This window comes from Mauremys mutica, chromosome 25 (assembly GCF_020497125.1).
Source record: "Mauremys mutica isolate MM-2020 ecotype Southern chromosome 25, ASM2049712v1, whole genome shotgun sequence".
In the NCBI taxonomy this organism is placed as follows: domain Eukaryota; kingdom Metazoa; phylum Chordata; order Testudines; family Geoemydidae; genus Mauremys; species Mauremys mutica.
The window spans coordinates 13,816,335-13,843,896 of NC_059096.1; the positions used below are offsets into that span (position 1 = coordinate 13,816,335).

Sequence of the window (27,562 nt, forward strand, 5' to 3'; positions counted from 1 at the left end):
GGCATGACTGCGGCAGGTCCGCCGGCCCAGCCTGCCGCCCCCCCGAGAAAGGGCCGCCCCAGGTGGGTGCTTGCCCCGCTGGGCTCTGGAGCCGGCCCTGGCTGGGGGTTCGAGGCTGTGTTGGGTGGGGTTTTATGTTCTAGTTTCTGGCCTTGTGTTCTAGGTTATGTGCTCTACATTATTTATTGGGCAGAACGTTGGGTTGTAGAATTTGCATTGGTTGGGGGTTGGGTTCTAGGTCAGTGGGTGGGAGGGGTTCTCGGTTCTGTGTTGGAGGTGGGTTGGGTTCTAGGTTCTGAACTGGGATCTGGGTTTCTTGTTTCCAGGAGCATTTGTGCCCCTGAGTCTCAGGCACTGGGACTTACAGATCTGCTTGGAGCGAGCCCGTTTAAAGCAGCGCTCAGACAAGATGGTCAAGCCGTCCTCCTGCAAGCGGTAGAACCGCTCCTTCTTCCGTCTGCGTGACTTGATCTTCCAGAGAAAGGAGCCATTCAGCATCACCTTGATGTCCTCATCATCTGTCAGGCCTGCAGGGAGCAAAGGGGAAGAACCCATCAATCCCCCCCAAAGCCACCACTTCTGCAGCAGGCTAGTAACTCGGCTGCCAGTGCAGCGTCACTCCGCAAGTAGCTAGCTGGCCTGCCCACCTGGTGCCTGAGGTTTGCCAGCTGACCCGGGCCCTGGGAGAAAGGAGGGGCATCTGTCCGCTGCACAGCGTTCTGTCCTGCCTTGCAGGGAACCCGTGCCCCTAACCAACGCACACAAACACCAGCTAAAAGGCACGGGCAGCATCCACTCCCGTTCCATCCAGCCCAGGTGCCTACAGCTTGAGTTCCCAGAAATTCTCTCGGGGCAGAAGAGGTCTTTGCCCTTCGATAGCGCCTCTCAGACCAGGGCCTCGCTGCACTTCATAACCAGTAAGGATTTTAGTCTCACCCCACCCCTGTGAGGTAGGTCCCCATGTTATCCAGGGGGAAACTGAGGCCCAGAGGGGCAGTGACTTACCCAAGGCAGCCAGCAGGTCAATGGCAGAGCCAGAAATAGGACCCAGGCAGCCCCCATTGCTGCAACTCCTAGACCCTGCTCCCCTCCCAGAACCAAGAATGGAGCCTGGGAGTCCAGCTCCCCAGTCCTTCGGCTCTAACCCTCACGCCCCTCCTAGAGCTGGAAATGGAACCTAGGACCCCTGCTCTAACCTTAGACCCCACTCCCTCCCTTAAATACCTTGGGCCAAATTCACTGACGACTGAGGCCTTGTGAACACGGGGCCTTGCTGCGCCGCGGGACTTTTCGCCGGCTAAAATCTCCCAGCCTGGCTCCAGTAGCCTCTGGGAGATAGAGCCCGATTCCGTAAGACTCTTGGCGAAAGCAGGGGGGTTGGCAACCCCAGTGGTGGGTATCATAGGCTGAGGGAGGCTGTGCCTCCCCAAGTAGCCTGGCATGGCCCGGCCCATGCTCTGCCCCCAGGCCCCTCCTGCCATTCTGCCCTGGGCCAGGCAGGCTGGGGCTGGGGCTGGGGCTGGGGCTGTGGGGACTCGGGGCGGGTGATGCTCAGGCCGCACTGCCCACCGGCCCTGTGGCCACGCCACCTGGCACACCGGGGCCGTGGTGGGGGTGCTCTGGGCTTCTGTGGGGGGGTAGGGGGGGTAGAACAGGAGGGGGAGGGGCAGGGTCTTGGGAAGAAGGGGCGGGGCCAAGAGTTAGCCTCCCCACAACCAGTTCACGGGCCACCCATGGCACTGGCTGGATTCCAGCCCCCACAGCTTGAGTGCAGGGCTCTGACACGGGCCCAGCTCTGCTTCAGCCGGAGCGGGGGGGAACCTTCCTATATTGAACCAGCCAAGAGCAGCATCACCAGAGGGGATCAGCCCAGTGGCCAGCACCTGACGCCTCAGAGGAAGGTGCAAGAGCCACATAGTAGCAGATGTCGGATAATCTGCCCCCCCAGTAGGTCTCGTCCTGGTCTCTAATGAGACTGGCTTAAGCTCTGAAGCAGGAGGGTTAATATCCCCACCAGAATTTTTGCTAGCAATAATTCGGATAACTCGGGATTTTCTGATCTCCACGGAAATCTCCAACCCTTTTTGGAATCTTGCAACGTTCCTGGCATCCATGGTTTCTGTGGCAGAGAGTTCCACGGGCTAATTAACTGTTGGGTGGAAGGGTTTCCCTCGGTCAGTGTTCAGAACTGGATTGTGTCTCAATCCGTTCCCGACAGGCTTTGTGCCCTGCCAGCCAGCCCAGGAGCACAGCTCCCCTCAGAGCTGCAGGGAGGCTGCGGTGAAGCCACGCAGGGGCATTGGCCAGGACGCTCTGTGTTGGGACGTTGTGTAAAGGCAGCTGAAGAATGGCCAAAGGGGCCAATTCAACTAATCCAGACAACGATCCAATGGGCGGAGGGCAGATTGGTTTTGGACCCCAGCTGGCGCTCAGCCTGGCGCATGCCCCACTGCATTGCCGGGGGAGGTTACCCGAGCGGACGCTGCTCTGAGATCCTGGTGTGCCAAGTGCAGCCTGAGAGGCCATCGTAACAATGCCCGTCTGGGCGGGCGCTCGCGGGAAGAGCTGGGGAGGTGGAGGGGAACGCTGGGTGTTTGTTGTGTGGGCAGATGTAAGGCCGTAGCCACGCCCTGAGGGAGTTCGTCTCCTGCGCAGCCTACAGCCCACATCCCCCTCATAGACCTTCCCGGGTCTCTGGGGGGAAGATCCCAATGTGCATGGCACCGTGTGAGGAAAAACACCCAGAGTCCTCTGTCTTCAGCCCAGATTCTCCTGGATTCAAATACACCTGTGCAGGGCGGGAGCTGTGACCGGCACTGCTGGGCCCGGACCGTTCAGGGATTCCCAGACTGTAAGGCCACAAGGGAGCATTACAATCTTCCCGTCTGAGCTCCTGCCCGCCCCAGGCATTCCTGCACCCAGCCCAGAGCTTCTGGGGGAGCCAAGCACATCGTTTAGAAAGAGACGCCCCGTCTTGACTGCAAGTGGCTGAGATCCCACCACAACCCGAGGCAAGAAAAATGCTGCTGCATGGACCCTGCTGCACTGTGCTCACTGGAACCGTGCCGGACTCGGACAGTTCCCATGACAGTCACTGGGCAACACAGGTGGGGCGTTGGCAGCATAACCCAGGGGCCAGTGCTCCAAGCTGGGGATTCGGGAGACACGGGTTCCTCTCGGATCCGGCAATGGCTTGTCTGATCACTGAGGCCGAGTGTCCAGTCGGACACCATAAAGCCCCTCCAGATGGGCTCCCACAAACTGAGACACTTGAAAGCAGAGACCTTTGAAAATTGCAGCCTTAACCGCTTGTGTTCCCCACCCCCCTTCCTACGTGCTGGGTAAGAGCTCAGGCCGCACCCCTCGGTCTCCTTGGCATCATGCAGTTTACAATCACGGTGCCATTCAACTCAAGCCTGTCTTGAGCAAATATCAATTTTGCAAGCAAAGCACAGAGCGAGCTGACAGCTGTAAATACAGCGCGGGCTGGGCTCCGGCTGTAAACACCCTGCCTGACAACCAATCCGCTCCCTGGCGAGCAGCCACTGATCATCTGAGAGCCTCCCGCAAAGCACAGCGAGAGATGCGCACTTCTGAGCAGGGTTTGCCTTGAACCTTTCCCCGGCGGCTGCTCTCCCTGACAGTCCAATGCCACCCTGCCATCTTCCTGGGAGGGGGCTCCATAAACGGGTCACATGCTCCCAGCACTATCTCAAGGAAGGTTAGAATGGCAGCTAATCAGATATAACTAAGGAAGCAGCATGGTACGTTAGCAGGCTGGGGAGTGGGAGCCAGGACGCCTGGGTTCTATTCCTGTGTCTGTCACCGAGTGCGCTTGGGCAAGTGGTGCAGGCCCACGTCTCCCAGGACTCCACACTCACAGTTGAGGGCCAGATTTTCAGAGGACAGCGGCACCCAGCGCTTTTCAGGTGTGCTGAGCATCTGCGGCTCTCAGGACATCCGTGCTATGGGCAGGCGACCGTGGCTTCCCAAGGGGGCGGCAAGGCTGTTTGAGAAGCACCTGGACACCCACCGCGGCAGGATGGTAGCGACGTTCAAAGCGCGGTTAACTAGGGAACACCTGGTGCAGCTGAGTCCCAAGGTCCCTGTGGAGCACATGGCCACCCAAGTCATTGCTATGGACTTGCAGAACATCCTCCACCCCAAAGACAGGGCCTCGGTCCCTCCCAGTGGAAAAGGGCAGGGTCTTTGCCTCTGTGTGATACTGACATTGAGGCCAAGGACTCCAAGGTGAGTGTATCTGAGGCTCCAGGCTGCTCTTCTCTGCACACAGCAGGCGAGACAACCGCTGGCTCGGAGTGGATTTCCCAAAGGAGGGTGTTGTACAGTAAATGACACGTAATCACAAGTCAATCAAATTACAGGCTGTGTCGAAGCCCCCCAGAGCAGCAGGGGATGCAAAAGCATCCAGCTATAATCTGATCTGAAACTCACCACCAGGTAATGGCCTGTTTTAGGACCTAAACTCACCCAGGGATTTGTTCTGACCTAGTAAATGTTCCAGGCACACAGGCATGGAGCTAAAGAGGTGCTCGTTTTAAGCGCCACATTTAATTCTCGTATACATTTTTAAAGGGTTACGAGATTTATTTGGGGGGAGGGAGAGTTTTGTCTGGGATCGGCAAAGTATCCAAGTTGGGCAGAGAATTTCACTGGGATTTGCGCACCAAACTCCCTCAGGCTCCTATGAGATTCCCAGTCTTAAACCTTCCCCCATGGAACATGACCCAGCTCTCTGCCAGCAGGGGAAGAAGGAAGTGAAACTGGCTAGAAACCCTGCCAACCAGGCCAGCCCAGTTTCCCTGTCTATGCTGAGTGAAAGGCACGACATGAACAAGCCACAGTCACGATGAGGAGTAAGCCAGGTTCTGCAGTTCCTCCCAGCTGCAGTCACCTGGTGCTGCAAGCAGCACAGGGCCAGGAAGTGGTTTGGAAAAGATGATTCTTCTCTGGCCGGTGGGTTTGATTCTCCTTTGACGCAGGCATAGAGGGGAGCCACTGCACTGAGGCAATGGAGTTACCTGGGGGTAAAACTGGGGGAAGGGAGAGGAGAACCAGGCTGTGTCTCTTAAACTCATCAAACGAGGTGGAAATTCAAGGGCCATGGAAAATCCATCCACTGGCTTGTCAGGGAAATAGCCAGAAATGGGGTGTAAACTCTCTTTCCATCACCTATTGTACAAGATCTCTCCCTCATGGAATGGAAACAGGAAGAAATCTCCCCTCGGGCCCGAAGTTGCCCAGATTACAGAGTCACTTTTCCTGTGCCAAGGTTCCAAAGCCTTTTGATGACTGAGTGCACTGATCAGAAAGGCCCAGGCAAACGGCTACCCCCACCCCCGGGACTCCTGCATCACCTGGCGCGCTCGGCAAGGCCCACACGGCTACCCCCACCCTCGCCCCCGGGACTCCCTGCATCGCCCGGCGCACTCGGCAAGGCCCACACGGCTACCCCCACCCCCGCCCCCGGGACTCCCTGCATCGCCCGGCGCACTCGGCAAGGCCCACATGGCTACCCCCACCCCCGCCCCCGGGACACCCTGCATCGCCCAGCGCACTCGGCAAGGCCCACATGGCTACCCCCACCCCCGCCCCCGGGACTCCCTGCATCGCCCGGCGCACTCGGCAAGGCCCACACGGCTACCCCCTCCCCCGCCCCCGGGACTCCCTGCATCGCCTGGCGCACTCGGCAAGGCCCACACGGCTACCCCCACCCCCACCCCCAGGACTCCCTGCATCACCCAGTGCACTCGGCAAGGCCCACACGGCTACCCCCGCCCCCGGGACTCCCTGCATCGCCCGGCGCACTCGGCAAGGCCCACACGGCTACCCCCACCCCCACCCCCAGGACTCCCTGCATCACCCAGTGCACTCGGCAAGGCCCACACGGCTACCCCCGCCCCCGGGACTCCCTGCATCGCCCGGCGCACTCGGCAAGGCCCACACGGCTACCCCCACCCCCGCCCCCGGGACTCCCTGCATCGCCCGGCGCACTCGGCAAGGCCCACACGGCAGGGGTGAGCTCCAGCAGGTTCGCAGCGGTTCGCGCGAACCCGTTGTTAAATATAGAAGCCATTTTAGAACCGGTTGTTAACTTCCAGGACAACCAGGTTCTAAAAAGTTTTTAAATTTAACAAACCCGGCCCCGGCCCCAGCTAACCTCCTCCTCTCCCCTGAGCTCCGCCCTCCTTCTCCTCCCCCTCCCCTGCTTCCCGCGAATCAGATGTTCGCGGGAAGCCTGAAACGAGGAGGAAGCAGGTAAGCCGGGCGGGGTGGACCGCGCGAGTGGCCCACTCCAGGTCCACTTTGAGCGCCTCCCCCTGGCCCCGGCCAAGCTCCCCAGCCCGGTCCCTGCCAAGCACCCCCGGCTCGGTCTGGTCCCGGCTGAGCGGCTCCGACCCGGCCCAGCTCGGGACCCGCAGCACAGGCTTCGGTGCGGGCCGGGAGAGTCGGGTCCCGCGGCGGCGGCTCGACCTCGGTGCTGGCCCGGGGAGTCGGCTCCCGCGGCAGCGGCTCGGCCCCGGTGCCGGCCTGGGGAGTCGGCTCCCGCGGCGGCGGCTCGGCCCCGGTGCCGGCCCGGGGAGTCGGCTCCCGCGGCGGCGGCCGAGCGGCTCCGGGAGTTGGGCCCCCCGGGGCGGTCGTGGTCCTGGGGGAGTGGACCCGGTCCGGCCCCAGGCAGTGTGGTAAGGGGGCAGGGAGGGGGTGGGTTGTGGGGGGGTGGATAGGGGTCAGGGCAGTCAGAGGGCAGGGAACAGGGGGATTGAATGGGGGCAAGGGTCCCGGGGAGCAGTCAGGAAAGAGCAGGGTTGGATGAGGTGGTGGGGGCACTCAGGGACAGAGAGAAGGGGTAGTTGTATGGGGTAGGGGTTCTGGGGGGCCATTGAGAATGAGAGGAGGGGTTGGGTGGGGCGGCAAGGGGCAGTCAGGGGACAGGGAAGGGGGGGATGGGTCAGGGGTCGGGGGGGGTGCGTGTGTCAAGGAACATGAGGGGTTGGATGGCCCCGGGGGAGGGAACCGGTTGTTAACATTTTGGCAGCTCATCACTGCCACACGGCTACCCCCACCCCCGCCCCCGGGACTCCCTGCATCGCCCGGCGCACTCGGCAAGGCCCACACGGCTACCCCCACCCCCGCCCCCGGGACTCCCTGCATCGCCCGGTGCACTCGGCAAGGCCCACACGGCTACCCCCACCCCCGCCCCCGGGACTCCCTGCATCGCCCGGCGCACTCGGCAAACCCCACACGGCTACCCCACCCCCGCCCCCAGGACTTCCTGCATCGCCCAGCGCACTCGGCAAGGCCCACATGGCTACCCCACCCCCGCCCCCGGGACTCCCTGCATCGCCCGGCGCACCCGGCAAGGCCCACACGGCTACCCCCACCCCCGCCCCCTGGACTCCCTGCATCGCCCGGCGCACCCGGCAAGGCCCACACGGCTACCCCCACCCCCGCCCCCGGGACTCTCTGCATCGCCCGGCGCACTCGGCAAGGCCCACACGGCTACCCCCGCCCCCACCCCCGGGACTCTCTGCATCGCCCGGCGCACTCGGCAAGGCCCACACGGCTACCCCCACCCCCGCCCCCGGGACTCCCTGCATCGCCCGGGGCACCCGGCAAGGCCCACACGGCTGGACACTAGAATGAAAGCAGGAGTGAGACTGACTCACTCTGACCTGCTCCCGCCCCCAGTGGAAACACTTCCATTCACAGGCTCCCAGCGGGGAAAGGTGTCAGAGTCCAGATTACCGGCCTCTGCAAATGCTTGGGCTGACTGAAGGCAGGACCAGGGAGGAAGCAGCGCAAACGCCTTCTGTTCCTGACCCCGCAGAGTCCTGTTTCGAGCAGCCCGCTGGACACATCCGCTGGAGGCAGCTCGAACACCCCGGGTGCCGTCCAGTGGTGGCAGGACAGAGGTCAGGAGCGTAAGGGCCGGATCCAGCTCCCCTGGAAGCCAGGGGAAAGACTCCTGTTGATTTCAGTGGAACCTGGGTCAGGCTGTATGAGCGCCACAGCATGCCCCACACCCCCGTTTTCTACCCTCGGTCTCTTACAGTGGCTTTGGGGAGCAGTCCCAGCTCCCCTCCCCGCCCACGAAGACCCCTCTGCTCTCTATTTCCAGAGCAGGGAAAGCCCCTTTTGGCCTTTGCTCCGTGCTCACACTTCCTAGAGTCAGCCCTGGAGGTCTGAGCTCTTTGGCTCTGGCTGGCTAGAGCGCTGAGCCTGCCGTCTGTCCCCGGCCAGTTCCAACAGCGCGGCCCCCGGCGGTGCCTCCTGAGCCAGCTCCTGGGTGTGTCCCCAGAGCGTCGCTCCCCCGTGTTCTCCTCGGCTGCACTTTGCAGAGCCGTGCAATGAAGCAGCCTGCCAGGGGCTCCGCCCCAAGCTTTCCGAGCACGCTAAGGAGCTTGACGAGGTTTTAAACCATTGCAAGAATCAGGTTGGAAACTCACCAGCCAGGCCCAGACCGACCCCCCCTACTCAGCACTGAGATAAGCTCTGTCACAGGGACTCCAAAGCACCTGACAGACACAAGTTAACTGGGAGGCAGGTCATTATTATCCCCAGTTCCTAGATGGGGAGACTGAGGCAAAGAGCGGTGCAGTGACTTGCACAAGGTCACCCAGAGAGGCAGGAGCAGAGCCAGGAACAGAACCCAGCGTCCTGAGTGATCTTCAGGCCTGTGCTTCACTACGTCGCTCCCTCCCCTTCGCTGCAAGGGCGGAAAGCTCCAGTCCTCGTGGACACTGATGAGAGAACTGTCACTCCAGCTCCTTCCCCCGCGAGCGGCCGTGGCCTGTGGCGCCAGCACGCACAGGGACCGCCGCATTCAGCACTAATGTCAACAGCTGGAACCTGCAACCCTGAGTGTAGAACTGCCAGAGGCTGCCAACGCCATCCCAGCCACGCCCACAGAGCCCAGGCAGCGCCACAGCCCCTCGCACCCAGGACTCCCTCCCCCCGTGACAGGGGGCAGACGGCTTTACTCTGTTGGGTCCCCCTTGGCCCATCTCAAAACAGGAACAATATCCAGCTCCTGGCCACGCCTGAGCCCTACCTCCCGCGTGACTCTCCTGTCTGCAGTGCCTGAAATCCTCCCTGGAAAGGAGCTAGCCAAGGGCAAAGGGTTATTCGGAGGCCTACAGTCTTTGAAGGGTTAATGTAGGAGGCCAGCTCGCGCCCAGCACTCAGACACTGCCGGGCTCTGAGAGCCCCCATGGCTGTCCCTGTCCCTGCCTCTGGCACAGACTCTCCACCCACATCCCCCTCCGTGCTCCTCCCGCTCACGCACAGAGCCGGCTCTGTCCTGCCCGGGCTGGAGTTCTGGCAACCCGAGAGCAGCCGCTGGCTCTCCCAGGGCACTGCCCAAGCTGGCCCCAGCCCGAGAGGGGAGAGAGGCTGGGCCATCCTGAGGCCGGGCCAGGTGGCTAGGCCTGCTGCAGGGGACTGGCCCCGCTTGTGCCTCTGGACACTGGGCTCTGACCTCCCTGCTTTCACTGCCCTCTCCTCCCCGACAGCATCACTCTCACTGGCTACAAACACTCAGCACCTCCTGTCTAAACACTGGCCCCTGTGTTGATCCTGCACATTCCTCCGGCAGCCAGCTCCACTGGGAGAGGACACGGCTCCCTCCTTCCTGGCCAGCGCCCCGCTGCTTCCTCCCCCGCGCCGCGCCGCCAGCATCCCTTTGCAGTCCGGTCGCTCTTTGCCTTCAAGAGGATTTGACTGGGTCAGCGTGGGGGGAGGCAGCCTTACGTAAGGGCTCCCCCCTGATCCAGATTGTTCCTGGCAGCTCTGGCTCAGCCCTGCTCAGTCATCTCAGGGGCAGTTTTATCCCCTTGGGAACAGATGCAAAAAAATTCAATGAGGGAGAAATAGCACCGCAAATCAGCACTGCGGAGGCAAGGGCCCTCCAGCGCCCACGCCAGGTGAAGGGTTGCAAACATCTACCGCACGTCCCTGCACCCGATTCCAGCCCAGGAGCTCGGGGGGCCAGATTCCTACCTCCAGCCCGGGCAATGGAAACGGCTCCACGTCCCTCTGTGGCTGCCGCTGCTGCTCCCCCACTCTTGGTCACGGCCCCGTCCCCAAGCCCTGCTCTCCTTCCTATGCCGTAAAACCGCAGCATCTCCCTGGGCGGGGCAGGGGTTAGATACAGGGAATTTTGGAGGAGTTTAGTGATGGGTCCAGCAGGCCACACATGGACGCCAGCCCATTTCTCCAGCCGCTCTGGCTCCAGGCTCAGGATTCAGGTGGTGACAGAAGTGGAGCTGCTGTTCTGAGCACTGCCGGAGCTGCGATGTGAGAAGCTAAGAATACGGCTGTGTCCCAGCTCCCCAGATAAGGACATCTGGGTATAGCCTGAAAGACAATGGAGCAGCTGTTAGCTCCAGAGCCCCTGTCTCTTGTCTCCGCAGGCTGGGTCTGCAAACGTCCTGCAAACCTGGGGACACTTGAGCCAGGAGGACAGAGAGCGAGACAGGGTCTGTGGAGGAGTCTGAAGGAACTGGCCTTCCCAGAACCAGCCAAGGGGCAGTGTGAGGGGAAGCAGGCAGGCGCACAGCCTGGTTTAGGGTTTTTAAGGCGTTTTCTCTGCAATAAGGGGTACTTTGCTGATTCCCACCCTCGCTCCCCTGGAGGAAACGGAGCCCAAGTCCGACCTGCTGAGGTGATCACACCCAGGGGCTGCCGCCAGCGCCTGGGCTGAGAGCAGGAGGCGCACGGGATTCCGTCCCGGAGGAGGCCATGGCCAGGGACCTGAGCCCCAGAGGGGGGCACTGGAGACAGAGCCCACAGGGGCCAGAGGTGGGGGTTGCCTGGTACCCGTGAAGCAGGTGTTGTGCAGCCGGGGAGCTTGGCAGCACTGTGACGATGCCGCGTGCCAGGTACAGACGCACCCCGCACAGCAGGCCTGGCACGGTGCTGGTGGGAGCATCGAACCCTAGGACAGAGACGGACTAGCCGGTGCAGACAGCAAGGGCCAGGGCTGCAGGGGGTTTAAAGGCGAGTTCGGTGACTAACGTTTGCAAACCCCACCAGGCAGTTCCTCGGCCCCTGTGTAACCCTGGCCCTGAATGTGGAGGACAGGCTGTGCCCAGGCCCTTCTAGCCAATCCGAAAGCAGCTGACAAGGCCTCCCCTTAGCAGCCCAGTGTGTGACCGTTAACCCTTTCACTCCCGGGCTGTGCAAAGCAAATCTTTAACCCCAGCCCAGTGAAGACGCTGTGGGTAGCCTCTGGGCCTGGCAGCTGGCACTCCTGAGGGTTAATTCTGACTGCCATCAGCTTGCCTTGGGAAAATCATTTATCTGCTCTGTGCCTCGGTTTCCCCAGAGTACTCTGTACCTCAAAGCAGCACCCTGGAACCCCCATAGTCACCCCGTCATAGAATTGTGATATATTTCATACAAAGCCATGCCCTGTAAGATAGCCGAGGAAAGGCTGAAACCCATTGTTCTGTCCAAATATCTATATCCTTAGTGCGTATGAAGTTATGGGATTGTGCCGTATGGTTGTTGCAGCAATATGGGTTTGAGAGTGTTAGTCTGAGTCCTCCACTGTCAGTTCCCCAGTGACAACCAAGGAGGGTGTGAAATGACCATTAATACGCAGGGGAGTTGTAAACAAGGGATTTCAGATGCTGTAAGAAAGCTGCACAAGCATCACACCAGAGGGGAATTGCTCAAGTCTGTGACTCCTTTTAACATCGTTCCTCCCTCCCGTTTTACACAACACGCAGACTCACAGTCAGCCACAGGCCAGGCTCCGCTCCAGGTTCTCCCAAACTCGTCCCTTTTTTGTGGGCGCTGTCCCAGGAAACCCAGAAGGGTGCTGTGTGCGAGCTGCCAGCTGTCCGGTGTTATGGGCTCCAGATCATCCCAGAGCTCCTGGGTTTTGCACCTCAGAGGTGGCAGCCCATTCCCCTGGGCCTGGCACCTTGTAGGCGAGGTGCTGCCCTGGCAGGGCCAAGCAGAGAATTCTCAGCTAGCGATTCCTTATTCAAAGGCCTCCCACAGCCACAAAGCGGTCCAGCAGCCAGCACACCGGGGCGCCATTCCCAGCCTTGCCACTGACCTGCCGCGTGACCTCTGCCATGTCACTTCGCCCTCTCCCCCACTCTGTCTGTGTTGTCGGTGGAGCAGGGCCCGTCTTTCTGGATGTGCATGGGTGCTGCCTGGCACAAGGGGGCCCTGATCTTTGCAGTAACAATACGGGGTCAGGCCAGGGTGGCTCAGGCAGGGAGGCAGGTGGTGGTACTGATCTCACATCACAACCCAAGCCATAACCTCACTCCTCCTTTTCACGCTGCCACAAGGAGCTGCCCAGGAAAAAGATCCCAAATGGAATTGTCCACAACCAGCCCATAGGGTCAGTGTTTCCTTCTCTTCCCTGGGCGGGGCCTCGCGTGGGTTGGAGGCACCACTGGGAGCCTCTGAGTAAGGCAGGAAATGGAGGTGAGTCACCGGGCCTGCTGTCCAAACTGTTTCTCTTGCTGAGAATGGCAGTTTAGATTAGGCAGAAAAATTGTGTTGGCCGGTCTGTCCCTGGCCATAAACTGTTCTCCATTCCAGGTGGGGAAGGGGAACGAAGCCAGGCAGATGGGCGCAGAGAAAGCGCCGCAGAGGTTACGTGAGGTCACAGGGCACTGGGAGGTAACACCAGGGTTAAGCCTGTGAAATGCACAAAGCCGGTTCAGGTCTCAGCCTGGGGCTTTGGTCACGGTGGGCCCCTCTAGACACGCGACTCTCCTGCTTGCTGGCAGGCGCCGCGCAAGCGCACCCCAGGCTCAGCCGCACTAAGACTCTTCCAGCTCTTCTCCAAAACCGCAGGCGGGTACTGACCCTTCAGTCTTGCATTTTCTGTTCTCTGTGAAACTAGGTCCCTGCGACGTTTCAAAGGGACACTCGGTGTAAGGACACCACAGTCACTTTCTTTGCCTCTGTTCCTGACAGCAGAGATTGAAGCTTTTTTTAAAAGATCTAGTTAACTTTCTGCTGTTTAGACATGTGTTTGCCCCTCCCCTCCCACCCTGCACTCCCCTGAGCTGAGACAATGGAAATCCACAAAGTCAATTTCCATTTTGTTTATGGTCCATTACTGCTTCTAATGTAAAACGGATGGTCCTGGGACTCAGGAAACCTGGCCCAGTTTCTGGCTCAGCCACCGACGTGCTGTGTCACCCTGGCTGAGTCACTTAATCTACCCTGTGCCTTAGTTCCTCTTCTGTACAATGGGGATAGATTTCCCTGGCTCATAGAGGGGTTGTGAGGCTAACCCCACAAATAGCCGTGAGGTTCAGGCACTCTGCTGGTGAGTGCCAGATCAGTATACAGCTGGCAAGCCTCAGCTGCAGAGCGGAAGCATGGCAAAGGGGTTATGGCACTTGGGGGGATGTTGGAAACCAGACTTCAATTCCCCACTCTGCCACAGGCTTCCTGGGTGACCTTGGGCAAGTCTCCTCACCTCCCAGTGCCTCGGTTTCCCTCCTGCACAACAGGGATAAGAGCGCTGTGGGGAAGACATTCAAAACTGTGACGTGCTAGGATAGTGTAGTGATGGGGCCAGAGAGCTGCCTCCGCTACCAAACTGGCTCAGAGGGCCGTGGTGTGCCACACTCGCAGGCAAACGTGGATTTCTTTCTTTACAATGTCCTACCATGGAAAGTAAAAACAATTATAAATCACAGGAATCCCCTGGGTGAGTCTTGTGGCCTGTTGCCTTCTGCCTGTCTTGTCTATTAGGTAATAAGTGGAGATATACCAATCTCCTAGAACTGGAAGGGACCTCGAAAGGTCATCGAGTCCAGCCCCCTGCCTTCACTAGCAGGACCAATTTTTGCCCCAGATCCCTAAGTGGCCCCCTCAAGGATTGAACTCACAACCCTGGGTTTAGTAGGTCAATGCTCAGACTGCAGGGGCCTCAGGGCGTGGCCTGGCTCCCCTTGGTGTCTGTGCAGCACCGGCACCACCAGGCAGAAAGGGCTCAGGGCCCATGGCCCCCACAGTCAGTCGGTTCTCACAGGGGCCCACGCTGAGAGCTTTGGGGAATCCGTCCCTCTGGGTCTCATGCTGAGCAGCTCAAACCGGAGGCCCCAAAACCCAGCAGCTGCTTACGACAGGACAGGACTCAGTGGCTTGGCCAAGGGCCCCTCGCGAGCCTGCCCCAGAGCCGTCTCGGCAGACAGTGCCTAGGAGGTTCTGCGGGGTTGGACTCGACCCCAGCTCTGTGCCAGCAGCTGCCGCTGTGCCACCACCCGGCTGCCATGGTCGGGCTGCCAGGGCACTGGCCTGCCCACCCTCGCCCTGGTTGTGAAAGTGTCCCTCGTACGGGACGGTGGCTTGGCAGTCAGGCCTAGCGGTCCCAGCTGGGCTGGCACCCACAAGGCAGGGACGGCCAGGAGGCAGGACAGTCAGCGAGCAGGGATCAGAGCAAGCAGCAAGAGCCAGGGTCGCAGGCAGAGATCACAGGTGGTCTCCAAGTTGGAATCAGGCTCAAGGTCGGGCTTGAGTGGAAGACCGGCAATCAGCCAACAGCCTGGCCCACCCTCCAGGATTAAATAACGAGCATGGGCCAATCAGAAGGCTGCAGGGACCTGTCAATCTAGACCCTATGGGCGTCACTTCCTGCAGCGCCTAAAAATCTTCACAGCCCTCCTCAGACTCCACTGGCCCTTGTTCCAACCCAGCACGGGTCTGTCCCGCCCCCCATGGACAAACCCCCCTCGAATGCCCTCCCGAGAGCTGCCCCCAGCCAAGCCTGCAGCCCTGGACTCAGGGTTAACCCGACGCTGCACATTCTCCTCCCCTCTGTTATAATAACTCAGTCATTAGGATCATCTCGTTAGGCTTTAATGAACCCTGCTGCATCCTGTAGAGTGTCTATTTCAATTAGCTCTTTGGGTGTGATGTGACCTGCACGTGCCCATGGCCCCTGCCTGGGCACATGGGAGTTACACAAGAGGCTATTTTTAGCCCCGCGTTACAGCACATCTTTGGCCCTGGGCGTTGTGGAGAGGCCGGGCCCCCGGCTGGTAACGGCAGCAGGAGCTCGGCTCAGGCACGATCGGCATTGTTGGTATGTGCCCAAGCTGGCCTGGCACTCAGGGCCCGCGTCACGCCGTGGTGGACATGGAGCCGGGTGAAGCGTTCTCCTCCCCACAGGCCGGCTGGGAAGGATTTGGGGGCTGATCTCACACCCGGCTGGTCTGTGCTTTGCCAGTGTCTCCTGTTGGAGGGAATGTCTATTAACCCCTTCCTGACTGGTGTTGTGCATTCCTCCTTGGGCACCCCATGGCAGCGTGTGCCAGTGTCCCATCACCGCGGACCAGCTACACCGAGCTCAGCCCCCTCGGACCTGGCACCCTGGTAGGTGCTTGGCACAGGAGTGGCTGGTTCTGATCCTGGCTGTCGCCCACATCCCTAAGCAGGGGTCACGTTCCCTGCATCCCCCTGGGCACCGAGAGCTGAATGCACGGACGTGTGTAAAACGCTACGAGGCTCTCGGACGAGAAGCGCTACAGAGAGGCAAAGTGTCCCAGCTAGTGCATCCCTCCCCTGTGCACAGCCCCCGAGCCCAGCTGGTGCCCCCAGGGCCGCTGAGCCAAGCGCCCCACAGGGCTGGTGTGGTGGAGTGGCTGAGGAAGGGTGCTTGGAGCTGGTAGAGGTTTCCTGTCAGGGCAATGACCGTGCCCTGCTGCCATGGGGACTGTCTGAGCTGCCCCTGTCCCGAATGAGCCCAGTGCCCAGATCCGTTAGAACAGTGGTTCTCAAAGCCGGGCCGCCGCTTGATCAGGGAAAGCCCCTGGGGCGGGCCGGGCCGGTTTATTTACCTGCCGTGTCCGCAGGTTCGGCCAATCGTGGCTCCCACTGGCCGAGGGTCGCCGCTCCAGGCCAATGGGGGCTGCGGAAAGGGCGACCAGCACATCCCTCGGTCCGCGCCGCTTCCCGCAGCCCCCATTGGTCTGGAGCAGCGAACCGCGGCCAGTGGGAGCCACAATTGGCCGAACCTGCGGACGCGGCAGGTAAACAAACCGGCCCGGCCCGCCAGGGGCTTTCCCTGAACAAGTGGCGGCCGAGCTTTGAGCACCCCTGCGTTAGCAGACGCAGGCACAGAAGCAAACTCCCTACTATGCCAGGGCAGAGCCCGTCCTGCCAGGTGCCCCACGCCAGGCAGGTTAGGCAGGTTGGAAAGACTGCGATTAACCCCGGAGCTGTGACATTCCTCCCCAGCCATCCGTACCCTCCCAAGGGGAGGAATTCCTCCCGCACCGCTGCACTGCTCCGCTCAGCAGGGGCGGGTGTGTCCATCCACGCCTGGGGTAGTGCGCTGGGGTGGGCCCTTCCTGGCACAGCCCCCGGGCACTCACCACAGACCAGCCCAAAGCGCCCTCCACGTCTGCCCCTCGCTCCTCCAGCACACAGCAGGCTTAGCGCTCCAGCAAGCACAGCAACACACGGCGGCAGCACACCCGGACACCAGGGGGGCTGGGACAATGTGTATAGTGGGGGGCCGAGAGCCACTGAACCAAACTGTAAACCCTGCCTCTGATGGAAACCAAATCAGGCCAGGGGGGTGTGGCAGCCCCCAGCACCGCTAGGTCCAGCACCTCTGATGGACACACGTATATATGCACTGGCACACACACAAACACAGACGCATGGACACACACTTGCACGGACCACATGAACAGATGGACACACACGTATATATGCATATAAACACAGACTCATGGACACACACACACACACAGACTCATGGACGCACATGTACGGACACACACACACACGTCTATATGCACATGCATATTGACACACACGACTCACGGACGCACGTCTATATGCACAGGCATACTCACACACACACGCACGTGCGCGCATTAGCACAAGTTCAGGCTCCAGCGTGAAGCATTCCCGCTGCGAGCTGCCTGTGTGCTAATGTGCCGAAAACATTCAGCCTTCCAAACAATGGTGGCTGGGTGCTGACTGCATCCTGCCCAGAACAATAATATTTCTCTTGCCAAATGACTTCCCGGGGCCTGAGCCGAAGGCTGGCCTGCCGCACACCTCGCTGCTGTTCCCAGACACACCTCTCAGAGGTCACCCCGGGTGCAAGCCAGGGCTGCCTTTGGCTTCTCTGGGCAACAAACATGCAGCGGGGGGAGGGGGTCTAATCCTGTGAGAGGGACGCTGCAGAGCCTCCCAGCACCCTCCCCTCCTACAGACTTCGGTGAGAGGGTCTCCGAGGGCTGGGCAAGGCACAAGAATTCCAGCTCACAAAAACCATTGTGGTTCCAACATTTGTTTTCATTCTGCATTGGACTGAAATCGAGCCCTTGCAGAAAGCAGAGCGAGCTCACCCCGGCATAGCCACGCCTCGGCGCTCTGCTCTGCCTGGTTCAGGGCAAGGACTCGAACTCGGTCTCCCCCCGCGCAGGGGAGGGCCCGACCACCAGGCGAGCGGCTGCTACGGGGCATGCTCTGGCTCTCGCTCACTCTCTCCTTTCTGCAAAAAGGTTTGGTTTCATTTTCTGACAAATAAACGTATCCTAGAAAATCTCCCAACCTGCTCCAGTTCTCAGCCCCGGCAGAGGTAGGAACGAGAAGCACATCTTGGCATTGGAGAACCAGTAACCCACGGTCTGGCCTGACCCACCTGCCTCCATCTGAGGTTGTTGATCACAAGGATCACTGATTATTTAATTTTGAAAAGAAAGGCCATCCCTTGACCCCTTAGATACAGCTGGGTACCTACGGGAATGCCAGCCAGACGCACTGGTTCCAGGGCAGCACTTCGGCCATGGAGACTTTGAATGAGACCATCGGGAGGAAGCATGGCCCCTTTGAAATCAGCATCTCGCCTGAATACATGCCAGAGAATTTACCCCAAAGCACTCTCACTTCACTAAAATGCAGCCACCTCTGGGGTGGAAAGCAGCAGGTGTTGAACGGCACAGCATAACAGTTTGCAGCAGCGTGGGAGAAATAGAAAGTAATACCCAGCTGAGGCTGCAGAGGGAACTTAGAGAGGGTGAAGGCAGTTACCCAGGTCGGGATTTGGCTAGGACATTAGGTTCCCAGAGATGCCCGTCTGGGGGAATGGGCTTGAAAATGCACGGGCTTTGCAGTTGGCTGGCAGGAGATGTGATTCACGTACAACGGGCACACGCACTGCAGCAGCCGGGCCTGCGGGGGCTACCGGGACACGGAGCCAGAGGGTAAGGCGGGGCGAGCTCGGTGGTATGTCCCATTTGAGAAGCGCTCTCCCAGCCGTGCAGCACAGATTGGGGGCATGGTGCCAGCTAGGGCAATGCCACCCGTGCACTCGCCCCTCCACACCCTGCAGCACCACAGCCGTCCCACCAAAGTACTGGCCTGACCCTGCTTAGCCCCTGAGAGGATGACCCCCCACCCCACCCCAAGCCCTACTCCTGGCACTGCTGCGGCTGATGCTGGGAGAGGACTGGCACGTCTCAGTCCAGATTGTGGCTGGCTCGGCGGGGACACAAAGCCCCAAGCAGCCCCTCTCCCCAAGGAGAGCTGGTACCCAGCCCGTTCAGGCAGCACTCACCTTGCAGGGGCGCAGACACACCAGCCATCCCGTATCACTGCTCCTTCGCTAGCACCAATAGCCCAGGTTCCAAGGGGAAGGGGGATGGGCAGAAGGAGGACCCTGTATGCACGATCTCAGACAAAATCCTGTTCCGCTGAGTCCCTGGGATCTCCCTAATGATGCCCTGATGTGTCCCAGCGAGCCTGGCCCCTGCAGCAGGCCGGGGAGCCCTCCCTGGGCAGGGCAGGGGGAGGAGGTTTGGCTCCGTCTGGCTCCCTGGGCAGGGCAGGGCAGGGTGCTGCTGGTGCAGCCTGTTGGCAGGTCGGGCCGTGCTGACACGCAGCAGCCTGATCTGTTGAGCCTTGTTTTGATGAGCTCCTCCGCACACAGCCAGAGGCAATGGGACTCCGAGTCCAGGAGCAGCCCAGCCAGCAGCTCCTGGTAAGAGGGGAGCTCAGACACTAGTGCCTGGTCCCTTACCGACTCCCCAGCACCCACACAGCTGTGCCTACTGCCTGCCACATGGCCCCTCAGCCCTGGCCGCCACGGGCGCTTGCGTGCCAGTCTCACTTGCTTACACGAGCCCTGGCCTATCGTAGGGTGGCAGCTCACGGCAGATCGCAGTGACATCGGAGTAAGTCTGGAGTCAGTGCAGTGACTCCGGATTGACACCAGTTAAAGCGCATCAGAATCCCGCCAGTGGCCAGAAAGCCGACGTTGTGGCAATGGCCCCTTCCTGCTCCATCTCCGCTCCCTGTGGGTGCGACTCACATCTGCCCCGGCACAGCCACACACACGCCACGGGAACTACAGAGACGTCTCCTGCTTCACGGCAGAGCACTCCGCCCCGTCTGGTGCAGGCCAGAGGGTCCATGAGATTACACAGATTTGGGGCCAGGTTCTCCACTGCCCGGCACCGTGTGTCACCGTTTACACCAGTGCAAAGTAAGCGTGAAATGCTGCCAAGCGGGGAAGGGAGCGATTTGCACCCTTTGCACTGCTGTGACTGACGGCAGGAGGTGCAGGGCGATGGCCAAAGACCTGGACTCCCTGCACTCACAGTTACTGTCCTTGTTTCAGCCTCACTGGATCTGCACTGTCCTCTCCCCTCCCCCACGTGCAGGGGCCTCAGCCTTTTGCATTCCACCCCCCTGCCTGTGCAGCCCAGCCCCATCCAGCATCCTCCTCCCAACAGCAACCTGGGAAGGGCTCCCTGGGCATGGGGGGGGGAGAGGGGGGGGGACTCATCCAAGGAACACGAAATAGGAACTTTTCTCCCTGAAACCTCAACTTGGAGGGCAACAGTGAAAATGGCAAACTGGTTCCTGCCTGAGATCTCTGGGGCTGTGACACAAGCAGCTGGCGGGTGCGGGGGGGCAGAGAGGAGAGAAAATAGAAGCAATTTGCCGAGTCTTAGCTTTATGCCAAGTGGTTAGGTGGCTGCATTGCAACCCCCCAACAAGGAGCCAGTTCTGGGGGCAGCCGGAGCAGGAATGGGCCACGGTCCATCTCGCGCTGTCTCCACAAACGCCCCACCCATCACTTGCTGTCGGACGCCTGAGGGGGTCCCTCAGCTCAGCAGGGGCAGGGGCACTCGCCCTGGCTGTGCCTGCTCTGTGGCTAGAGGATTTGCCCCTGACAATGTCAATCAGTCACCGGAGCGAAATTCTCTCTCACACGTGTAAGAGCATTTCTGCTTCCCACCCCTCAAAGCCCCCCCAGGGAGTCCCTGCCCCACTGCCGGGCTGGGGGAAAGCAGAGGATGGTGGGAGAAAAGCCAGGCAAACCGTGCACATCCAAAGGCAGGTTTATCCAGCCCAGGCCCCAGTGTGGGGCAGGGGGGAAGTCCCGTTTGCTGGACAGATCCAGGGGACACACAGCACCTCATTCAGACGAGCCACTGGGGGATACTTTCCCCCTCACTCCATCCCTGCTGTCAGGCGAGGTGTGCGGGAAACTGAACCGAATGCTCCTTGCTGGGGCTGGCGGAAGCTTCGGTTCCCCAGGAGACAGGAGGGTTTTCACCTGACCTGACTCCACCAGATGCTGCCTTCTCCCCCCCTGGATCACCCTTTCCCTGCCCCAGGCGTAACACAGAGCCCCTGGGCTCACTCACTCACTGTTCCACAAACTGCTCACTAACACGTCCTGGGATCCCCGAGTCCCCCAGCCCCAGCTCCAGCCCCAGCCCCGCACTGATGGCTCAGGGCCCACAATAACCCGGGTCAGGCCCCCCGGCCGGCACACATGCGCTGAGCGCAGGGGTGGCTCTAGGTATTTTGCCGCCCCAAGCAGGGCAGGCAGGCTGCCTTCGGCTGCCTCCTGGTCCCGCGGATTCGGCAGCATGCCTGTGGGAGGTCCGCCGAAGCCGTGGGACCAGCAGACCCTCCGCAGGCATGCTGCCGAAGGCAACCTGTTTGCCGCCCTCGGGGCGACCAGCAGAGCGCCCCCCGTGGCTTGCCGCCCCAGGCATGCGCTTGGCGTGCTGGTGCCTGGAGCCGCCCCTGGCTGAGCGCGCTGTCGCAGGACAAATCGCGCTCCGATGGCCGCAGAGGCACTCAGCCGGAAAGGAAGCTAGCCCAGGGGTGTGTAACTTACAGGTGTCTGGGCCCGAAGGCTTCCAGGAGTCTCATCAAATTGAAAAGGGCACCGAGGTACCTGGGCCCTGCAGTGCTAGGCATTGTAACAGCCACCTCATGGAGGCCCCAGCCCCCCCATTCGATGCACGGGGAGAGTCAGGGACCCGCAGGAGCCAGCCCGCTGAGCAGGGGGTCTCCAAAGCAGGGGTGAAATGTGGAGCAAGGGGGCAGGGCTCAGCACCCAGCTCCCCGAAGGTCTGGGGGCCTTGACTGACAGGCTGGAATCCCTCCACTTGGGAGCCTGAAGTGTGAGCCAGGTCAGCGGCCGAGATAGCCCAGCCAGGCTTGTGAAGGGAGCCCGTCACCCAGGGGCCAACGCGCTCACCCGGAGGTGGCGGGTCCCTGCTCGGTCGGCCCGGCTGTAACTGACTAGTCCCTGGAGCAGCGCCCTGACCCCCAGCTGACCGAGTCAGTCTCCCTGGCCCAGGAACAAAGTGAAAAGGCTCCAGCAGGAGAGCGCCAGCCCCACCCAGACCAGCCTGGTGGCTGGGCTCTCCGCTGGGCTGCGGGAGACCCGGGTTCACGTCCCTGCTGCAGATCAGGCAGAGCCACGACTTGAGTCTGGGTCTCCCACGGCCAGCAGGTCACACCCGAATTCCCAGCCTGCTCGCCCGCCGCTGTCCCTCGTCAGGCGCCCCGAGAGCACGGACGGGCTCGGGCCCGGTGGCGAACGCCTGGCTTGAGAACCCGGCTGCTCATTGGGTGCCTGTGGGGTTCGCTGGCAGCTGAGGGGCAGTTTTGAGAATGTCAGTGGGGCCTAAAAGGTGGATTGAGGTGCTTAAAGAGGCAAATAGGTGCCTAACTCCCTGTGTGCCATGGTCCTGCCTGCCTGGCTTCCACACACCCGGCAGTGCCAGGCCCTGCTTTTCCCTGGAGGAAAGCTTAAGGTTGCCTAACATTTCCCCCATGGCAACTAGCACCTTAACCCCTTCACTGCTGCACTTGAGTCAGCTGCAGTTCCACCACGACAGCCACGGAGAATGCAATGCTAGCGTGTGGGAACCGGTCTCAGGGAGCTTTAATACACTTGCAAACTGGATTATAGAGTACATATGATTGAGCCGGCGCGCATGCTCTGCAGAACTGTGTTGTGTTTACGCAGGTTATCTGAGTGTGCACTAGCTACAGTTACTGAAACGTAATGCCCCCATGTAGACAAGCCCTTGCCCTCAAGGCACGTAAGTTCAGTATTATTCTCACCTACAGGAGTCTTGTGGCTGATGCACAGGACTGGGAGTCAGGAGATGTGGGTTTTAGTTCTGGCTCTGCCACTGGCTCCTTAGGCAAGTCATTTCCCCTCTCTGTGCCTCACTTTCCTCACCTGAAAAATGGGAATAATAGTATTCTCCTGCCTCTCAAGGGGGTTGTGATGCTTAACTCACTCACGCTCGTGAAATGCTTTGAGATCCTCAGATTAAGGCAGCCATAGCACTGTGGAGTATTATTTTACAGCTGGGTAAACTGAGGCACAGAGAGGTTAGTGACTTGCCCAGGGTCACACTTGCTTGTAACCAGAACCCAGGAGCTGGGCTGCGCTGGGTGTAATAAGTGCTATGACTTAGCTCTTACACATCTCCCCACACTGCAAACAATCCAGGGAAAGAATCACTATCCCCACTTTTCAGATGAGGAAATGGAGTCCCAGGGAGAGGCAGCAACTTTCCCGAGGTGTCAGCGGGACTGAGTGTCTTCCGCTCTAACCACTAGCCCACGCACTCTTCCTAGCTCAGCCACATCAATCACAAAGTCAAAACCCAACCTCAAGGCCAGAGGTAAAGCGACAGAGTGACCCCCCCGGAACAAAGAGCTGCGGATACTGGGACCGGTTCCCATCACTAAAGCACTTGCTGTCCATAGGGGTGGGGACTTTGGAAGGGTGGAATGATACTGGATAGTCAGCTCCGTGTGCCTATGGCCGCTCTAGGCCCCCCGACTGGAGCCTTGCAGTGCTACAGATAATAAATAATAATAATAATGCCTGCCTGGAAGAGAGGTTTCGATCAAACACTGGGCTCAGTGCAGGAGGAGTGACTGGGGAAACCCCTCTGGCCCGTGCTCTACAGGAGGTCAGACTGGGTGATCTAATCATCCCTTCTGGCCTTAAGCTCTCTGAATCTCTGACATGCCCGTCGCTGTACGGTTCAGTATAAGCTCCTGGCCACATCCACGCCGGCTTGGGGTCTCTGGCCATCTCACTGGCATTCGAAGCTCCTGTTCCCAGAGTCAAAGCTTGAGTTTAAAAGAAGACGCCCCAGCAGAAATTCCGCATTCAGGCTTTGGGGTTTAGTTATTATTTAGCACTGGTGAGAAGGGCCACACGCACCTCGAGTGATGCCTTCAGGGGTCACAGGGAGATGCCAGATTTCCAAAGAGCCCTACATGCTGGGGGCACTGTGGGTGCTGAGCTGTGAGAACCAGGCACCGTGTGGGGCTGCTGGGCACTTGGAAATCCAGCCCAGAGGCTGCAGGACCCACGCAGGCCTTGACGTCTCAGCCACGGGGCCCCTTCACTACCAGCTGCGATGCGGGAACGGGACTGAGACCCACCAAACTCATTGTGCACTAGCCACTGAGCAGTGGTCACTGCTGTGCTGGGTTAGTTGTGAAAGCAGCCTAGAGGCCTCCTATTGCACACACACCCCGTGGGGGCCAGCCAGTCCCCCAGACACCTGACTTTTGGATCGCGAACAATCGTGGATTTTATTGCACAAAAAATTTACTGCAACAATATGGGCATGTGAAAGTAGAATGAATTATATTGTAAAAATAAGAATGGATTAAAGAAATGTTGTACGTACCTTTAAGCAGAAATAAGAAATGTTGAAATACAGGTGCCAGGAAAAGAAACATTAGGCATAAACAATGGTGCTAATGGCGAAACATTAACAGAAGATGGGTAATAGTTAGTAAGGAAATAAGATATGCATGCCTAGCCCAGGTAAACTTATCTGCTTCTGCTTCCTTTGTTATCTTGTTAAGTTCTCACCCTTTTTTCTGTATAAATCAGATAGTTTGTGTCTTGCATGCGGCTCACATTATCTGGGTGTCATTAGCAGAGCGCTGTGCTAATAAAACAGAGTGGGCTGACAAACGGTGAGTCCTGAGTCTAACTTTGACAGGCATTAATTAACCCCTTAGTTGCTGCAGCCTCTTTGCTCCCCCATGTTCCTTGGGCATCCCCAACAAACAGTGGCCACGTACCAAGGCCTGGGGCAGGGCTGGACATGGGGCCTCTCGACAAGTGGATTGAGTGGGACTCAGCAGCACCCATGGGTGGCAATGGGAGACTCCAGCAGGTCGTTTGCCCTGGAGGAAGGGAGCCCCTGGCCACAGCCCAGGCAGGTCCCCACAGTCAGGTCTCAGTGGAGAGTTAAAGTGGGGCTGGAAGCTCTATGGATGGGAACACTGCCCAGCTGGGAGTGTGGACCGGCATCCGCCAGGCAGCGCAGGCCCCTGCCAGAGGGGGCTGGGGTCCCAGGCACGACTATCACAGGCAGAGGCCAGCAAAGATTCACAGCACAGAGCCCAGCTCCAGCCGTGCCAGAGCCCCCATCCTGGGGCAGCTCTCAGCACCCACTGCCCCCTCTGCAGCTTGCGGCCCCCCCAGCCGGGAGCAGGGTCTGTTTCGTCCTTAACCCGCCCCCCTGGCCAGTTCTGGGGGGGGCTCAGCTCCCGGTGCTGCTGAGGGGCGGGGGGGGGATTACAATAAAGCCAAGTGCCCGGCCCACAGGCCGCTATTAACCCCTCATGGTGCCCACTCCTACCTTGGGGGGCTGCCCCCCCATCTGCCCCTCGGCCCGGAGCCCTGGGGGCTGCCCCCCCCGTCTGCCCCTCGGCCCGGAGCCCTGGGGGCTGCCCCCCCCGTCTGCCCCTCGGCCCGGAGCCCTGGGGGCTGCCCCCCCCGTCTGCCCCTCGGCCCGGAGCCCTGGGGGCTGCCCCCCCCGTCTGCACCTCGGCCCGGAGCCCTGGGGGCTGCCCCCCCCGTCTGCACCTCGGCCCGGAGCCCTGGGGGCTGCCCCCCCCGTCTGCACCTCGCCCCGGAGCCCTGGGGGGCTGCCCCCCCCGTCTGCCCCTCGGCCCGGAGCCCTGGGGGGCTGCCCCCCGTCTGCCCTCGGCCCGGAGCCCTGGGGGGCTGCCCCCCGTCTGCCCCTCGGCCCGGAGCCCTGGGGGGGCTGCCCCCCCGTCTGCCCTCGGCCCGGAGCCCTGGGGGGCTGCCCCCCGTCTGCCCCTCGGCCCGGAGCCCTGGGGGGCTGCCTCCACCCCACCCCCAGGTCGGTGTCTTGGCCCGGGAAGGCTCCTGGCAGCAGCACAGGGTCAGAGGCCGGTTCTGTAACCGGAACCCCCCGCCCCGCCGGCAGACCCCGCGCAGCCCTCGCCCCCCGCGGGGGCAGACGGGCAGGAGCCGCGCCCGGCAGCGAACTCCTGCCCCGGGACCGGGACCCGCCCGGCTGGGGCAGGAGTCGGGCCCGGCTCGGGGGCGCAGCGTGGGGACGGGGCGCATCGCCGAGCCGAGCCCCGGCGCCCATCCTCGCGGCTTCGGGCCCCGCGGCCGAACACTCCCGCACTTCGGGGAAGTTCGGATCCGGATCCCCCGGCGCGAGCCCGGCCCGAGACACCCCCTCCCCCTCCCCCGAGATCCAGGCTAACCGGGCTCCCCCCGATCCCGCCCCCAGGGGTGCGCCTCGGCCGGGGGCAGCCGGGCGGCGGGGGCCGGGGGCAGCCGGGCGGCGGGGGTCTGGGCTGCGCAGGATCGGGCCCGGGCACTTACCCATTTTGTGTAAGGCTCGGTCCGGGCGCCCGGTGCCGCCGCCGCCGCCGCCGTCCTGCGGGGGCTGCTCCGGCCGCGATTTCTTCCTCCAGCCGCAGATCATCGTGTCCGGGCCAGGCCGAGCCCCGGGCCCCTCCGCCCGCCGCGGGCTCCCTGCGAGGAGCGAGCCGGAGTGTCAGAGCCGCCGGAGCCAGCGCCCGTCCCAGCCGGCTCGGGAGGCGCGGGGAGGGAGTCACATTTCAGGGCACGGAGAGCGATTATGAACCGCGTGGGGCTGGAGAGCTCCTCCCACGGGCTGCGCGCCGCCCCGGCCAGCGGGCAGCGCCTCTGCTGCGCGGGGGGGGGCACAGCCCAGCACCCCGGGGCAACACCTCCCAGACAGGGACTGTGAGCCCGCGGGGGCAGGAGACGGGCACTGCCCCAGGGCAGGAGACAGGATCTGTGAGCCCGGAGCAGCGGGAGACGGGCACTGCCTCAGGGCAGGAGACAGGATCTGTGAGCCCGGAGCAGCGGGAGACGGGCACTGCCTCAGGGCAGGAGACAGGATCTGTGAGCCCAGAGCAGCAGGAGACGGGCGCTGCCCCAGGGCAGGAGACGGGCTCACCCGGAGCAGCAGGAGACGGGCACTGCCCCAGGGCAGGAGACGGGCTCACCCGGAGCAGCAGGAGACGGGCGCTGCCCCAGGGCAGGAGACGGGCTCACCCGGAGCAGCAGGAGATGGGCGCTGCCCCAGGGCAGGAGACGGGCTCACCCGGAGCAGCAGGAGACGGGCGCTGCCCCAGGGCAGGAGACGGGCTCACCCGGAGCAGCAGGAGACGGGCACTGCCTAATGGCAGGAGACGGGCTCTGTGAGCCCAGAGCAGCAGGAGACGGGCTCTGTGAGCCCAGAGCAGCAGGAGACGGGCGCTGCCCCAGGGCAGGAGACAGGATCTGTGAGCCCGGAGCAGCGGGAGACGGGCACTGCCCGAGGGCAGGAGAGAGGCTCTGTGAGCCTGGAGCGGCAGGAGACAGGCACTGCCCCAGAGCAGGAGATGGGCTCTGTGAGCCCGGAGCGGCAGGAGACGGGCGCTGCCCCAGAGCAGGAGAGAGGCTCTGTGAGCCTGGAGCAGCAGTAGATGGGCACTGCCCCAGGGCAGGAGACGGGCTCTGTGAGCCCAGAGCAGCAGGAGACGGGCTCACCCGGAGCAGCAGGAGAAGGGCACTGCCTCCGGGCAGAAGACAGGATCTGTGAGCCTGGAGCAGCAGGAGACAGGCACTGCCCCAGAGCAGGAGACAGGCGCGGTCCAGCATGAGAGGCACTGAGTGGCCCTGCCCACTCTGGTCAGCGCCTGGCCCTAGCACCACATTCTAGGCCTGGCCCATCAGCGTGAAGGGCCCAGAGATCACTGGCCGATCACCTCCTGCCTCTGGGACCTCTGGCAGCGGTGCCCATGCGTCTCCCCTCCCAGGGATGCCCAGCAACGGGCTGGGCCTGGGGCGTCTCCCACCCCTCCCAGGCTGGGCCCGTGGAGTTTCCTTGCCCATTTTAGGTGTCCACCAAACAGTTGAGCAAAACCACCACCACGAAACAAAACCACAACCCAGAAGTTGTCA

At 61.3% G+C, this 27,562-nt stretch overlaps 1 protein-coding gene across 2 annotated transcripts in view; it reads right to left on the bottom strand.

Annotated features, from left to right (window-relative positions):
* The window catches only part of PLCD3 (phospholipase C delta 3), a 52,265-nt gene extending 26,061 nt beyond the window's left edge, over positions 1 to 26,204 (bottom strand). The window contains exons 1-2 of one of the 2 annotated variants that reach the window (XM_044999581.1): positions 25,970 to 26,204; positions 366 to 527 (exon numbers count right to left, since the gene is read on the bottom strand). In XM_044999581.1, the coding sequence (XP_044855516.1) occupies positions 366 to 527; positions 25,970 to 26,072 (265 nt within the window). In that variant the 5' untranslated portion in view covers positions 26,073 to 26,204. Of the gene's footprint in view, positions 1 to 365; positions 528 to 18,580; positions 18,837 to 25,969 lie in introns of those variants that run through there. The other variant, XM_044999582.1, reaches the window with a different exon arrangement.
* Positions 26,205 to 27,562: the final 1,358 nt, after the last annotated feature.